Here is a 16,891-nt window from a genome sequence, read left to right as displayed (position 1 = left end):
AGTGGGGTTACATTAGCTACCCTCCAATCCATTGGAACTCTTCCAGAGTCTGGAGAATGATCATCAATGTGTCCACTATTCCTCCGGCCACTTCCTTAAGTACTCTGGGATGCAGGACATCAGGTCCTGGGGACTTATTGGGTTTTAATCCCATCAATTTCCCCAATACAATTTCCTGACTAATAAGGATTTGCTTCAGTTCCTCCTTCACCTCCGAGATCATCTGTCCCCTAGTATTTCTGGAAGGTTATTTGTGTCCACCTTAGTGAAGACAGATCCAAAATAATTGTTCAACTGGTCTGCCATCTCTTTGTTGCCAATTATGAATTCACCTGAATTCACATTTGTCTTCACCAGTCTTTTTCTCTTCACATATCTATACAGTAGAAGCTTTTGCAGTCAATTTTTATGTTTTCTGCAAGCTTACTCTCGTGTTCTATTTTCCCCTTCCGAATTAAACCCTTTGTCCTCTTCTGAATTTTAAGTTTATCCCAGTCCTCAGACTTCTGCTTTTTCTGGCCAATTTATATGCCACCTCTTTGGCTTTAACACTATCCTAGATTTCCCTTGTTAGCCATAGTTGAGCCACCTTCCCCATTTTACTCTTGCGCCAAACAGGGATGTACAGTTAGAACATAGAACAGTACAGCACAGAACAGGCCCTTCGGCCCTCGATGTTGTGCCGAGCAATGATCACCCTACTTAAACCCACGTAACCCGTATACCAACAATCCCCCCATTAACCTTACACTACGGGCAATTTAGCATGGCCAATCCACCTAACCCGCACATCTTTGGACTGTGGGAGGAAACCGGAGCACCCGGAGGAAACCCACGCACACACGGGGAGGACGTGCAGACTCCACACAGACAGTGACCCAGCCGGGAATCGAACCTGGGACCCTGGAGCTGTGAAGCATTGATGCTAACCACCATGCTACCGTGAGGCCCCTGTTGAAGTTCATCCATGTGTTCTTTAAATGCCTGTCATTGCCTATCCACCGTCAACCCCTTAAGTCTCTTTTGCCAGTTTATCCTAGCCAATGGTAGATTTCCTTCCCTAAAGGACGTTAATGAACCAGATGGATTTGTATGACAATTGATAATGGTTTCATGGTCAAGATTAGACTTTTTAAATTCAAGATTTCTGTTTACTGAATTCAAATTTCACCATCTGAAGTGAAGGGATTTGAAACTCGGTCCCCGGAGCATCACTCTGCGTTCTCTGGTTTACTAGTCCAATGACAATACCACTATGCCACCGCCTTCCCATGATCTTTCATCAGAGTTCTATTTATGTTAACTCTGTTCCTCTGTGCACAGATGCTGCCCGGTTTTGTTCTTATTTCAGATTTCCAGCAACCACAGTATTTTACTGTTGTACTGGACTAGAAATCCAGAGATTGGAGCACTCAAATAGCACCACAACTAATTTTGAGCTGAACTCAATGTCTGGCGTTTCATGGGCTGGCACCAGGATAAATGCCATTTAAAAAAAATAAATCTTTAACTGATTTACTGACGTCCCACGGTGAAGTTATCTACCACTTCTCTCCCAGTTGCACTAGCAGGGCAGCATGGTAGCATAGTGGTTAGCACAATTGCTTCACAGCTCCAGGGTCCCAGGTTCGATTCCCGGCTGGGTCACTGTCTGTGCAGAGTCTGCAAGTTCTCCCGTGTGTGCGTGGGTTTCCTCCGGGTGCCCCGGTTTCCTCCCACAGTCCAAAGATGTACAGGTTAGGTGGATTGGCCATGCTAAATTGTCTTTAGTGTCCAAAATTCCCCTCAGTATTGGGTGGAGGTGTGGACCTTGGGTAGGGTGCTCTTTCCAAGAGCCGTTGCAGACTCGATGGGCCGAATGGCCTCCTTCTGCACTGCAAATTCTATGATCTATGATCTACTTGTTGTTATTGACAGAATCCAGATCTCACACCTTGACACTCACAAAACGTATTACTGAACAATCAAACATATTGCAGTGCCTTCACTGGAAGGAGTACACAATTAGTGTGCAACTAGCCAATATAGGCAAACTCCATGATGATGGGCATATGCTACACGACGGCATGCTGTCACAGTGGTCAGCACTGCTGCCTCAGTGTCCGGGTTCAATTTCAGCCTTGGATGTCTGTGTGGAATTTGCACATACTCCCCGTGTCTGCGTGGGTTTCCTCTGGGTGTTCCGGTTTCCTTCCACAGTCCAAACATTCCTATGTTTGCACTTCCTAGTGCCCTGCCTCAATTATTCGCCGATCCTCTATCTAACCCAGGGGTGGGCAAACTTTTCCGTGCAAGGGCCACATTCAGAAATTCACAATTTTAAAGGGCCGCATAGTATATTAAGTAAAATAATTACTTCACCCGGTTATGATTCTGGGCGCCTCATATAGAACATAGAACAGTACAGCACAGAACAGGCCCTTCGGCCCTCGACGTTGTGCCGAGCAATGATCACCCTACTCAAGTCAACGTATCCACCCTATACCAGTAAGTAACCCAACAGCCCCCCCATTAACCTTAAAAAAAAAATTAAAAATTTAAAAAAAAAAAAAATATTTTTTAAAACTAAAGTTTTTTTTAATGACTTGGTGGGCCGCATAAAGACCTTTGGCGGGCCGCATGCGGCCCGCGGGCCGTAGTTTGCCCACCCCTGATCTAACCCATTTCACCCAGAGGTTACATTTGTGTTTGAACTCCTCATATGCGCAATGCAACAAAGAAATCAAGCAGTAGAGTATAAACTCCTTTTAGCTGAACACTGAATCTGCCTGCAATGCTCCAATTTTTTGTTTCCAGCTTAACACAATCAGGAAATCTTGAAGGAAAAGAAAATAAGCACCCGTTTATATGATCCCAGTGGTACAGACAGCAATATAGGACAACAGTATTTTTAAAAGCCTATGACATCAGGATTTTCAGGCTGTAATCATATTATTTATCAGAATAAACTAGTGACTTAATATATATTTCAACCGTGGGCACATAATGTACTTCAATCCAGGATTCATTTACATTACTGTTAAGGCTGCCACGTTTGAGCACTGCGATTATGGAATGCTAAAGCACAAACCCGCCCAGTCTCAGTTACTGACCTCAATGCCTTTCCTTGCAAAATGACAAGTGTGTTCCTTTCAAGAGGATACAGAAAATGCACGATTCACATTCTTTCCACATTACTGCAGTTACCGAAAGCTAATAGCCTGAAAGAAACCAGCACTTAGGAGATTGAATCTTGGAGGCCATCCCATTCTTCTAACACCATAAGCCAGTACTTCTGCTTCTGAAAGGTCAGAGTCAGAGAAATTTGGATGCATTTCAAAGTCTGGATAATCACATATTGTGCAATGAGTATCCATCACCAGCAACATCTCATATTCACTGCCCTAAAATCCTGTCAAAAACCACCACATTTGCAATATTAAGGCTTGGCTAGACTGTGTTTTTTTTATTTCTGCACCATACAGAATAAATTATGAACAAAGGAAAAAACTTTCAATTTGAAATATCAACGAACCTCTGACATGAAGGATGGTCAAAAACACCTTGACCCCTTTTCAGGACTGAGTGAAAACCACTGGTGCAACAACTCTTTACAAAGGACAAGATTTTTCTGGAGAAGCAGGATTACTCAGTGCTAGTTTAGTAGAGTCTACAATCAAACACAAAGCTGATGCTACAGTAAATGTGCATTCTCCTCGCTGGCACTCAACATTCAGAATTTTTAACAGCAGCACATGCTTGCCAGCACCAGCTGGTGACTGATAACATTCTCAGTTGTCAGGCAGAATGAGGTATAGGGCACCAGGAGTCTCTCCATAGTTTGCATTAAGTACAGAATCTGTCCCTTGGCTAACTTCCTGAGGCAGCTGAGGTGGATGTGGGTTTCATTGGCAAGGCCAATCATTGTGCTGAGAAGGTGGTGATGGGCTGTCTGCTGCAGTCTGAATGGTCCTGTTAGTTCGCAGTTGCTGGAGTTTGACCCAGTGGTGATGAAAGGACTGCGACGTATTTCTAAATCAGAATTGAGACATTGCAGGGGAACCAGGAACTGGTTTGGAGATCCCATGTGTCCACTAAACTGAGGCTGTAGAGGTCACAGGTTTGAAAGGTGCTGGCACAGAAGTTTAGCAAGTTGTTACCCTGCATCAGATCACTCTTTATAATAATGGGTCACCCATTTAAACTGGAGATGGGGTGAAATGCTTTCTCTCAGAACGTTGTGAGCCTTTGGAACTCTCTTCCTGAAATGGTGGTGGAAGCAGAGTCTTTGAATATTTTTAAGGCAGAGGTGGATAGATTCTTGGTAAACAAGGGGATGATGATTATTTGGGAGGGGGGGGGGGGAGGGGGGGGGGGGGGGGAGGGGGAGGAGAGAGTAGTAGGCAGAATGCAGAATTGAGGTTACAGTCAGATCAGCCATGATCTTACTAAATGGTGGGCAGGCTCAAAGGGCCAAATGGTCTTCCCCTTGTTCGTATGTTTCTATCTTAGTTAAAGCACCAATTAACTGGCCAAATTCCACAGTGTTCCCGAAACAAGATAATTGTCATGTTTAATAATTTGCAACGATGCTACATTGATCTCATGTTTTGAGGTTTGAACCATTTAAGGGTGCAGGTACATTTTGGTGGTAATTATTTGTCCTATAAATTGGCTCAAACCAATATGAGTACATCAACCTCAAAGACCCAAAAAAATGATTTTCTCAGATCTGCTGTACAAAAACATTTTCATTTGGAATGCAGTTTTTAAAAAATTCATTCATAGGATGCGGGCATTGCTGGTAAGGCTGGCAGTTATTGCCCACCCCTAATTACCCTCAAGAGGGTGGTTGTGAGTTGCCTTAGATCATAGAACAGTACAGCACAGAACAGGCCCTTCGGCCCTCGATGTTGTGCCGAGCAATGATCACCCTACTTAAACCCACGTAACCCGTATCCCAACAATCCCCCCATTAACCTTACACTACGGGCAATTTAGCATGGCCAATCCACCTAACCCGCACATCTTTGGACTGTGGGAGGAAACCGGAGCACCCGGAGGAAACCCACGCACACACAGGGAGGACGTGCAGACTCCACACAGACAGTGACCCAGCCGGGAATCGAACCTGGGACCCTGGAGCTGTGAAGCATTGATGCTAACCACCATGCTACCGTGAGGCCTTCTTGAAGCACGGCAGTCCATGTGGTGCAGGTAGACCCACAGTTTTGTTGGAGAGGGGGAAATTTCCAAGCTCCACACTGTTATCTAAGCAGCTCCACTGATTCGGGCCTGGTTTAGCACAGTGGGCTAAACAGCTGCCTTATAGTACAGAACAGGGCCAGCAGCGCGGGTTCAATTCCCATACCGAGGAGCATTTCACAGTAACTTCATTGAAGCCTACTTGTGACAATAAGCGATTATTATATTCAGTTGAGCCCATCACCAGATGGAAGGTTTTTAAAATCCCATCATTACCACAGACACGATGATTATAACATCAGTACTGAAAACAGTGTTCATTGTATTTTTCAGATGCTATGTTAGCTTGAATTGAATACAGCTGGAAGTTTCTCCAAGTGATGATTTGGTTATTTAAATGCATTTATACAGCAGAAATCAATAGTCAACAAGACCAAACTTTTAGCACACCACTTTTAACCCACTAACAGAAGCAGGCAACTTGTGGACCTTAACGTGAAAATGAAATTTGTGATGTCTGGTCCTGGTTAGCGTAGTCAAGTGAGTTGCAGAGGAATCAGTTCCAACACAGACACATCGACAGCCAAAAATAATGGGCTGCGACATGGAGGAAGATCAAGGCTCAACACCTGTCTGTCAAAACAGTAAAGGCTATCTCTATTGCATACTGAACCCTGAAAAGGGTTAGTGGCTGAACCAGAAGAGAGCTGCATAGTCACTGTGTTAAATATGATCATGTGCTTGTCACACGGACATTGTGGCTTTGGTCCAATAGTTAGTTAGGCTACAATATAGAAGAAACCTTGGTAACAGCCATAATTTGATCCCAATAAACATGTGCAGTATACACTGCATGGAGAACTCTCAAACAATACCCACCAGTCTGCCAAACCTCAGGTCTCTGTGATCCTCCAATTCAGGCCATTTGCAGATCACATTTTCATTGTTCCAAAATTGGTGGCCATGTTTTCAACACCCCCTCCCCCCCCCCCCAAACATCTGCAACTTTCCTCCTCAAAATCTGTCCCCTTGTTCAAGCTTTTGGTCACATGTTCCAATATTTATGTGGCCAAGTGGTAAGCTTTGTTTGATAATCCTTCTGTGAAATGTCTTGGGACATCTGACTGTGATAGAGGTGGTCCAAGTCCCACTCCAGAGATTTGAGAACAAAAATCTAGGCTGACAGACCAATGCAGTACTGAGGGACATCTGCACTAGAAGAGGTGGCATCTTTCAGGTGAGACACAAGATCTAGGTATCATCTGCTCTGCCAGATGAAAGCAAAAGATTGCATGGCATTATTCAAAGAGGAGCAAGCAAGGTTCCCCCTGTTGTCCTAGGCCAAGAAACATCCACATTCCATCTACACCTCCCGCTGCCTGGGGAAAGCGGGCAGCATAATCAAAGATCCCTCCCACTGGGCTTACTCGCTCTTCCAACTTCTTCCATCGGGCAGGAGATACAGAAGTCTGAGAACACGCACGAACAGACTCAAAAACAGCTTCTTCCCCACTGTCACCAGACTCCTAAATGACCCTCTTATTGACTGACCTCATTAACACTATACCCTGTATGCTTCATCCGATGCCAGTGCTTATGTAGTTACATTGTATATCTTGTGTTGCCCTATTATGTATTTTCTTTTATTCCCTTTTCTTCCCATGTACTTAATGATCTGTTGAGCTGCTCGCAGAAAAATACTTTTCACTGTACCTCGGTACACGTGACAATAAACAAATCCAATCCAATCCATCCAATAAACATTACTGAAAAGGCCAATCAAGTCACTACAGTATCACATTGCTGTTGTGGGGTCTTGCTGTATGCAATTTGGCTGCAGGCTTTCTGAAATCACAACAGTGACAGACTTCAAAAGAACCTCATTGGTTGCAGAGCTTTAGGGCATCCAGAGTTGTGATAGGCACCATATAAATGCAAATCTTTTTATTTTATAAATGCAAGTTGCTGTTTTTGTCGCACTTGTTGGCTCACAGCATCCAGTCAGATGGCGGGGAACTATTTGCATAAGTAACAACACCCAGTAATCTTGCTACCTCAACACAGCCGGCTGAGTTGAATGCACAAATCTATAAATGTATTTGTTACTTGTACACTGTTACCAAGGTTTCAAGTGTGGTAAACTTTGACCGGCTATCTAGAGTGAATAAGAGCGGCGAACCATTACTGTGATCATTACCACGAAGTGACTGGCACTGACTTCAAATAGTTCCTTGCACTTTGGAGTGTAAACATTGCGCAGCTTGTTGGAAACATCGGAGAGAAGGGCAAGTTTAGTTTCGGAAAATAGAAAATGATTTTGAGTAACTGACTGAGATACCAGCAAAAATACCAAAGATACAAGGCAGAGTAGTTGGTTTAAAAAATAAATGAACATCTAGTACAAAAATCACAGGCAGAACCTACCCCAAGCACACAAGCTGGTTTTTAACCATACAGTGCCAAACATGAAATCTTTAAAAAAATGTCAAAGGAATATAAAACTCCTATGTCAGCCGAGAAAGGGTTAAACCTCACTTTGCATATATCAAGCCTCCTTGCTATCAACACCAATCTACATTTAAAAAATCACTTGCGTTACAAAAACTGCAGAACGCTCCACACCCATTTCAGTTGTGATGCTTTAATCATTTTCAACTCCCTATTCTGCTCCTTAGTCAGTTATACCATGGCTAGCCCTGCAATACACTGTTGATTGCAATGTAATACGTGTCTGACCTACAGCTAACAGGAGCCTCGCACATAACATTGCAAACTTCACCATTTCCCATTATTAAGCAGTGCATAGATCACTTGTGCGTCATAAAATCCAACTGCACCACCTGCATAGACAATGTCCACATACTAATCCACAAATTACATATCACATGGCTGCACAATGACTCCACAACCTCCACTTTCTCAAGGACAGATTTGATTACAGAACCACAGCGAAGAAACCAGACTAGGAAAATCGCTAATAAAAAAGTTTTCCTTTTTCCTTTCTTTCTACCTCGCTTTCCACAAGCTAATAAATTTTTCTTAAAGAATTCGGTTCCCTAAATTTATATTTTTAAAAAATTTACTGTTCTGTAGGAAACCCGGCAGCCATTTTGTGTACAGCAATATCCCACAAACAGCAGTGTGTTTTCAGATAATCCATTGACACTATTAGAAAGTTAGATAGCTAGCAATCAGTGGAGACCACAGTTAGAAAACAGGAATGAAAGGGAATTAAAACTGGAATGGGAGTTGCTTACAGGCCTTCTGATAGCAGCAATGAAGTGACAGAATGTTTTCAATCAGAGATTAAGCAGGCTTGTAGAAGAGGCAAAATTGTTTTGGGGCACTTGAGAAACTAACTGTTTTTGGTTGATGGATCTGAACTCCAACTACAGCAGTGCTACAGAAATTTGCATTTATTTGGCATTTTCGTCATGGAGAAATCTCCCTGGCAGTCTCACTGAAACATAAATCAGGTAAAAATGAAGATCGAGCCAAAAAAGGCAATGAAAAGTTGGTCAGAGTTGATTTTAAAGCAGAATGTTAAAGGGGGAGGGGGCAAGTTTAGGAAGGGAATTTGTGGTCGTTGAACCTGGACAACAATCTCCAATGGTGGGGATGTGGTGGGGGCTGCAAAGGATCAATGACAGGTGAGGGTTGTAGGGATGGATGAGGCCATGGATTGATGCATTTAAATACAAGGCTGAGAATTTAAAATTTAAAACGTTGCGAGACTGGAAACCAAAGATATACAGGAATAGGCCATTCACTGGAACCATGATCAATGTCCTAACGTCATCCACGAACTTTGGCTTCCTTGAATAACCCCCAGTGTGCAGTGGATGTTGGGACAGTGAGTAAATTTGAGGAGGAATTGGGCAGATTTTTAATTGGTAATGGGATGAAGGGTTATGGAGAACAGCCAGGTTGGTGGGGCTAACGCCAGGATGAGATCAGCCATGATCGAATGGCGGTGCAGACTCGATGGGTCAAATTGCCTAATTCGGCTCCGATATTTTATGAATTTATGAATATGCTTGGCTAGCACAGTTCCATCAATCTCAGATTAAAACTTGGCAATTGCTGATTTTTGTGGAAGAGGGTCCAACATGTCTACCACCTTGTGTGAAGACATGCTTCCAGACTTCTCTCCTGAATGGTCTGACTCAGAATTCTGTCACCGCGTCCTAGACTCCATTGCCAGTAAGAAATGTTTCTCTCTACCTACCTCCTATCAAGCTCTTTCCAAATCCTAAAATACACAACCAAATCACCCTTCAAACTATATATTTCTGAGCAGCAGTTGACAGGAAAGGATCTGAAGTGAAGGGAGACCAGTTATTGTGAGGCTGGCTAGGAGAGATAGGTGCATTTAACTCAAGATGTGATTGTACAAGCATCTGGTCAGATTCATGCTTGCAAATGCAGCGGCACCAGGGTAACATAGATTGCCATCGACACACAACCAGGTGGAAGGCAAAATAAAATGTACATTTATCACAAAACAAGTTTGCTTTTTGTGTAGTAGATTACATCATTGCTCTATCACCAATAACATTCCAATTCGGGCAGCACGGTAGCATTGTGGATAGCACAATTGCTTCACAGCTCCAGCATCCCAGGTTCGATTCCGGCTTGGGTCACTGTCTGTGTGGAGTCTGCACATCCTCCCCGTGTGTAGGTGGGTTTCCTCCGGGTGCTCCGATTTCCAACCACAGTCCAAAGATGTGCAGGTTAGGTGGATTGGCCATGATAAATTGCCCTTAGTGTCCAAAATTGCCCTTGGTGTTGGGTGGGGTTGCTGGGTTATGGGGATAGGGTAGAGGTGCTGACCTTGGGTAGGGTGCACTTTCCAAGAGCTGGTGCAGACTCAATGGGCCGAATGGCCTCCTTCTGCACTGTAAATTCTATGATCTATGATAATTAATTCAAAGTGTTCTCACCGGGCAGAGCCCAGGTTGGGAAAATGTGTCTAGAATTGTGCTACAGCATTAGTTTTCTTTTTGGTTGGCACCATACCAAAGGTCCGGGAGGCCAGGCCAAAACAAGGTAACATCGCCATCCATTCTCCTTTATCCTTCCCCCACCACTTCCCTATTCCAAAGTTATACGATGCAGTGAGTGTTCCACGGTGATGCATGTGCAACGGTTTTCGGCAGCCTTATATGCTCTGCTTCTATGGGAAGCAGAATTATTTCCTCAATTTAGGGGTTACACAAAGAACTGACATAAAAAAAACTGGGACTTTCTGAATAGTTCAGGAAGAGCTTTGCTTGCAAGGGTCTCATTAAAGAATGGCCCCGATCTCTCCTTCATGGAAACCAGAGCTTTAAAAGGAAATTTGTTACAATTCTAACCTCTCATGAGTAAAGGTGTGTAAAATTGCTGCCATGGAATTCGTACAATGTGGAGTCAAATCCCATCCAATAATGTACACACAAATCCAGGCACACCCAGTGATGGCACGCTGCAGCGTCGGAGATACCATCTTTCGGATGAGCCAACAATTCTCATTAACAATATCCTGTACTTTTAACACGGAGAACTACCCCAATCTAGTCCACAGGAGTGTTACTAAACAAAACATAAGCTATTTAAGCAGGTATTGCAACAGAAAACCAAAAGTTTGGTCAGAGGCAAGGTTTTAAAGAAAGACTTAAAGGAAGGGTTTCAGGGTGGAATTTCAGAGCCTAGCTGAAGGCACAACCATCAATGATAGAGAGGTTCAAATTGGTAGTGCATAGGTCATCACTGGAAGAGTGCAGAGGGGTTGCATCCTGAAAGAATTTTAAAAAGGGTTGTAGGACTGGAGGAAATTACAGAAATAGGATGGAACAAAGCTGTGGAGGGTTTTGAAAATAAGGTTCCGAATTTTTAAAATGAGGCATTGACATACAAACAGAATGTAGGCCAGTGGCGAAAGGGGCAACAGGACTTGGTTTGAGTTAGGATACGGCAAAGTTTTGATGAGCTGAAGTTTATGGAAAAAGTAAGATGGGAGATTGGTCAGAACAACATTGAAATAGTCAAATCTAGGGATAACAAAAACATGGATGAGGGTTTCAGCAGGCGAGCTGAGATGGGGCAGAAATGGGTGATGTCCAAGTTGGAAGTAGGCAGTCTTGGTGATGGAGCAGATACGTGGTTGCATATTAAACAGAGTCCTCAACTGCACCTACAAGTAGGCATAAAGATCCCAATGCTTTGGTCAAAGAGCAGGGAGTTCTCTTTAATACCCAGCTCAATAATGCAAGTTTTAACATGAGCATAGATTCAAGGTACAAAGAAACCAACTGGGCTTCACACTGTACTGCCATAGATTTGATGGGCTGAATGCACCTTCTGTTTAAAGTTCTTAGAATTATAGAATCCCAACAGTGCAGGAGGCCATTCGGCCCATCAAGTTCTGCGCCGACCTCAGAACACCCTATTTCGACCCACATCCTATCCCCATATAATAATAATCACCTTTATTAGTGTCACAAGCAGGCTTACATTAACACTGCAGTGAAGTTACTGTAAAAATCCCTTAGTCACCACACTCCGGCGCCTGTTCGAGTACACTCAGGGAGAATTCAGAATGTCCAATTCACCTAACAAGCACATCTTTCTGGACTTGTGGGAGGAAACAGGAGGACCCGGAGGAAACCCACGCAGACACGGGGAGAAAGTGCAGACACCGCACAGACAATGACCCAAGCCAGGAATTGAACCTAGGTCCCTGCCGTTGTAAAGCAACAGTGCTAACCACTGTGCTACCGTGCTGCCCTATACCACACATGGACTTTGCATCCTTATTTGCATTGACACAATTGACAAAACCATACCTCAAAAAAAAAATCTTTATACTGCATTGTTCTTTCTTTGTAGGCTGTTAACCAGTGGCCCTAAAGCTCTGTACAGAGCTAACACTGTCCTGCCCTGGACATTCCTGAGCAGTTATCTCCAGCAGATTCAGATGTGAGATCTTGTCCAATAGGTACTCTGCCTGTATGTCTCTGGCAGCCACGTAGCAAAACGATCCATCTTCACAATCATCTTGCCTTGCTTGCCAGCGACCCACACTTTCAAAAACCCTAATCTAGAAGTACAAGATCAGCAGACACCTGGGAACATTTCCCAAAGCTGTGACGTCTACCACCTAGTATGATAAGCACAGCAGATGCAAGTTCCCCTCTAAGTCATCCGCCATCCTGACTTGGAACTATATCACCGTTCCTTTACTGTCGCTGGGTCAAAATCATGGAACTTCCTCCCTAACAGCACTGTGGATGTATCTGCACCATATTGGCTGCAGAGGTTCAAGGCAGCAGCTTAGCACCAACTTCTCAAAAACAATTAGGAATGAGCAAAAGTGCTGGCCTCACCAGCGACGCCCACATTCCATGGAATAAATAAAAAATGAGATGGTACAAATCCCAATTATGATTAATCAATGGGCTTTGTGTTCTCCAATCTCCCAAATTTTACAGCTAACCTAAACACAGCCCTAACCTGAACAAAAAGAATCTTCAACCCACAATCGCTATTCAATAGCCCTAGTCCAACCTTGAACAAAATTGCATTCACTGAAACATACAATCAGATATCAAACATTCCCTATTCTACAAAGTGAGAAAATTTATCACACACTACACGCAGGATTTTACTGTAAACAATGGCAAAAAAATTTTTTCATTAAACCGAAGGTCATAACTGTCAAGCCCTCTGGATATGAAGCAACAGAATCACCAATAGTTGCTACCTACACAAACTAAGCCCAAGACAGGAGAGGGCCCAGATACAATGTAATGTAATAGAGGAAGGAAACAACTCATATTTACATTGCACTCAAAACATCTCAAAGTGCTCCACAGTCAATCTTTCACATCGGCAAATGTGACAGCCAAACGTTACACAATTTACATCCTACAGCAAACAAAGAAAATGAGTAACTTTCAGATTCTTGGTTTCAAAATAAAATTTCTGAACATTCAATCTCGGGATTCAGCTTCCAAAGCACCAAGACTGGGCAGCCCACTCCCCTCCCCAAAGTTCTGAGACTAGACACAACACCACCTCCCCACCAACAAAGCTCAGAGTTTGAACAAACCACCCCCACACACACACCAAAAAGCTCTGAGACTAAACACACAGTCCTCCCCAAAGCTCAGAGACTGGAAACCGAACACCCCAACAAAAGCTCAGGAGACTGGACAACCCCCCCACAAAGTTCAGAGACTGGTCACACCTTTCTCCCCCCCCCCAAAAAAAAACAGCTGAGACTGGACATCTCCTCCCACCCCCCACCCATCAAAGCTCAGAGACCGGACACACCCCCCCCCCCCCCCCCCCAAACTCAGAGACTGGACACAACCCACCCCCCCCAAACTCAGACTGGACACCACCACCACCCCCAAACTCAGAGACTGGACACGACTCCCCCCCCCAAACCCAGAGACTGGACACCACCACCCCAAACCCAGAGACTGGACACCACCACCCCAAACTCAGAGACTGGACACCACCCCACCCCAAAGCTCAGAGACTGGACACCACCCACCCCAAAGCTCAGAGACTGGACACCACCCCCCCCCCCCCCAACTCAAGACTGTACACACACATCCCCACTCAGAGACTGGACACACCCTCCCCCCCAAACTCAGACTGGACACCACCACCACCCCAAACTCAGAGACTGGACACGACTCCCCCCCCAAAACCCAGAGACTGGACACCACCACCCCAAAGCTCAGAGACTGGACATCACCCCCCCCCCCCCCCAAACTCAAGACTGTACACACCCCCCTCCCCAAACTCAGACACTGGACACACCCCCCTCCCCAAACTCAGACACTGGACACACCCACCCTCCCCAAACTCAGAGACTGGGCACACCCACCCTCCCCAAACTCAGAGACTGGGCACACCCACCCTCCCCAAACTCAGAGACTGGGCACACCCACCCTCCCCAAACTCAGAGACTGGGCACACCCACCCTCCCCAAACTCAGAGACTGGGCACACCCACCCTCCCCAAACTCAGAGACTGGGCACACCCACCCTCCCCAAACTCAGAGACTGGGCACACCCACCCTCCCCAAACTCAGAGACTGGGCACACCCACCCTCCCCAAACTCAGAGACTGGGCACACCCACCCTCCCCAAACTCAGAGACTGGGCACACCCACCCTCCCCAAACTCAGAGACTGGGCACACCCACCCTCCCCAAACTCAGAGACTGGGCACACCCACCCTCCCCAAACTCAGAGACTGGGCACACCCACCCTCCCCAAACTCAGAGACTGGGCACACCCACCCTCCCCAAACTCAGACTGGGCACCCCCCCCTGCCCAAACTCAGAGACTGGGCACCCCCCCCCCCGCCCAAACTCAGAGACTGGGCACACCCGCCTGCCCAAACTCAGAGACTGGGCACACCCCCCCCCCCAAACTCAGAGACTGGGCACCCCCCCCCCCCCCCAAACTCAGAGACTGGGCACACCCCCCCCCCCCAAACTCAGAGACTGGGCACACACCCCCCCCAAACTCAGAGACTGGGCACACCCCCCCCCCCCCCCCAAACTCAGAGACTGGGCACACCCCCCCCCCCCAAACTCAGAGACTGGGCACACCCCCCCCCCCAAACTCAGAGACTGGGCACACCCCCCCCCCCCAAACTCAGAGACTGGGCACCCCCCCCCCCCCCCCAAACTCAGAGACTGGGCACACCCCCCCCCCAAACTCAGAGACTGGGCACACCCCCCCCCCCAAACTCAGAGACTGGGCACACCCCCCCCCCCCAAACTCAGAGACTGGGCACACCCCCCCCCCCAAACTCAGAGACTGGGCACACCCCCCCCCCCCCCAAACTCAGAGACTGGGCACACCCCCCCCCCCCCCAAACTCAGAGACTGGGCACCCCCCCCCCCCCCCCAAACTCAGAGACTGGGCACACCCCCACCCCCCCAAACTCAGAGACTGGGCACACCCCCCCCCCCCAAACTCAGAGACTGGGCACACCCCCCCCCCCCAAACCCAGAGACTGGGCACACCCCCCCCCCCCAAACTCAGAGACTGGGCACACCCCCCCCCCCAAACTCAGAGACTGGGCACACCCCCCCCCCCCCAAACTCAGAGACTGGGCACACCCCCCCCCCCCCAAACTCAGAGACTGGGCACACCCCCCCCCCCCCCCAAACTCAGAGACTGGGCACACCCCCCCCCCCCCCCCCCCAAACTCAGAGACTGGGCACACCCCCCCCCCCCCCCCAAACTCAGAGACTGGGCACACCCCCCCCCAAACTCAGAGACTGGGCACACCCCCCCCCCCCCCCCCCAAACTCAGAGACTGGACATGGACAGGTTCCCCCCGCCTCCCCGGTTACCTTTCGGCAGCGGCCGGCAGTCGCTGTTCTCCTTCCGCGGCCGGTGTTTCTTCTCCTTGTCTCGGTGCAGGTGCTTCTCCTTCGGACTCTTGGTCTTGGGGAGGGCGGTGCTGGCGGCGGCGGCGGAGCCTGGGGGCAGCCCGGAGCCGTGGGCAGGCGCCGAGGGCGGCGGCGCTGGCCGCCGCACCGAGTGGAGGGGGGCGGGGGCCGGGTAACGGAGCGCGGGGGCCGTGGCCGAGGTGGTGGCGGGAGGCCGGAGAGTGAGGCTGTGGTGCTGGGTTTTCCGGCGCTTGGCGGCGGGGCTGGGGCCGGGCCTGGGCTCCCGCGCCTCCTTGTTCGGTGCCTTCAGGCGGAGCAGGCCGAGCTGCGCCATCGCAAACCGGCAGTGACGTCGCGAGCGGCCGGAAGTGGCCGACGGACAGAGTGGAGCGTGCACCGCCGCACGGCCGCCGGACGTGATGTCACTCGCAGGCGGGGCGACTTTCCCTCACGGCACCGGCCGAGGGCCATCTTGGGTGAGGCAGAGTCAGGCCCAGTTTGATGGAGTGGATGCTGAGATAATGTTCCCCCTCTTGTGGCCATGATGTGGAGATGCCGGCGTTGGACTGGAGTGAGCACAGTAAGAAGTCTTACAACACCAGGTTAAAGTCCAACAGGTTTGTTTCAAACACGGCCTTTCGGAGCACTGCTCCTTTCTCAAGTGAATGGAGAGGTATGTTCTAGAGTCAGAGATGCCAGACAATGCTTGGAATGCGAGCATTTGCGGGTAATCAAATCATTACAGATCCAGAGATAGGGGGTGACACACTCATCTCCATCAACGACGGTCACCTCAGCACTTCGCTTTACCGCAAGCCCACAGATAACCTCCACCTTTCACCCGAAACACATTAAAGACGCCATCCCCTATGGACAAGCCCTCCATATACACAGGATCTGCTCAGACGAGGAGGAGCGTAACAGACACCTACAGATGCTGAAAGATGCCCTCGTACGAACGGGATATGGCGCTCGACTCATCGATCGACAGTTCCAACGCACCACAGCAAAAAACCGCACCGACCTCCTCAGAAGATAAACACGGGACACAACTGATAGAGTACCCATCGTCGTCCAGTACTTTCCTGTGGCGGAGAAACTATGACATCTTCTTCGCAGCCTTCAACACATTATCAATGAAGATGAACATCTTGCCAAGGTCATCCCCACACCCCCACTACTTGCCTTCAAACAACCACGCAACCTCAAACAAACCATTGTTTGCTGCAAATTAACCAGCCTTCAGAACAGCGACCATGACACCACACAACCCTGCTAGGGCAATCTCTGCAAGACATGCCAG

The 16,891-nt window shown here is 47.6% G+C and overlaps 1 protein-coding gene across 1 annotated transcript in view; it reads right to left on the bottom strand.

Moving 5' to 3' along the window:
- LOC119978310 (lysine-specific demethylase 9-like) overlaps positions 1-15,943 on the bottom strand; it is a 70,556-nt gene extending 54,613 nt beyond the window's left edge. Inside the window, exon 1 of the mRNA XM_038819846.1 lies at positions 15,550-15,943. Coding sequence (XP_038675774.1) covers positions 15,550-15,922 — 373 coding nt within the window. The 5' untranslated portion in view covers positions 15,923-15,943. The remainder of the gene's footprint in view (positions 1-15,549) is intronic.
- Positions 15,944-16,891: the final 948 nt, after the last annotated feature.

Source organism: Scyliorhinus canicula, chromosome 15, assembly GCF_902713615.1.
Source record: "Scyliorhinus canicula chromosome 15, sScyCan1.1, whole genome shotgun sequence".
Taxonomy (NCBI): Eukaryota; Metazoa; Chordata; class Chondrichthyes; order Carcharhiniformes; family Scyliorhinidae; genus Scyliorhinus; species Scyliorhinus canicula.
The sequence above is the reverse complement of the archived record's forward strand: the minus strand, read 5'-3'. Positions and strand labels throughout refer to the sequence as shown.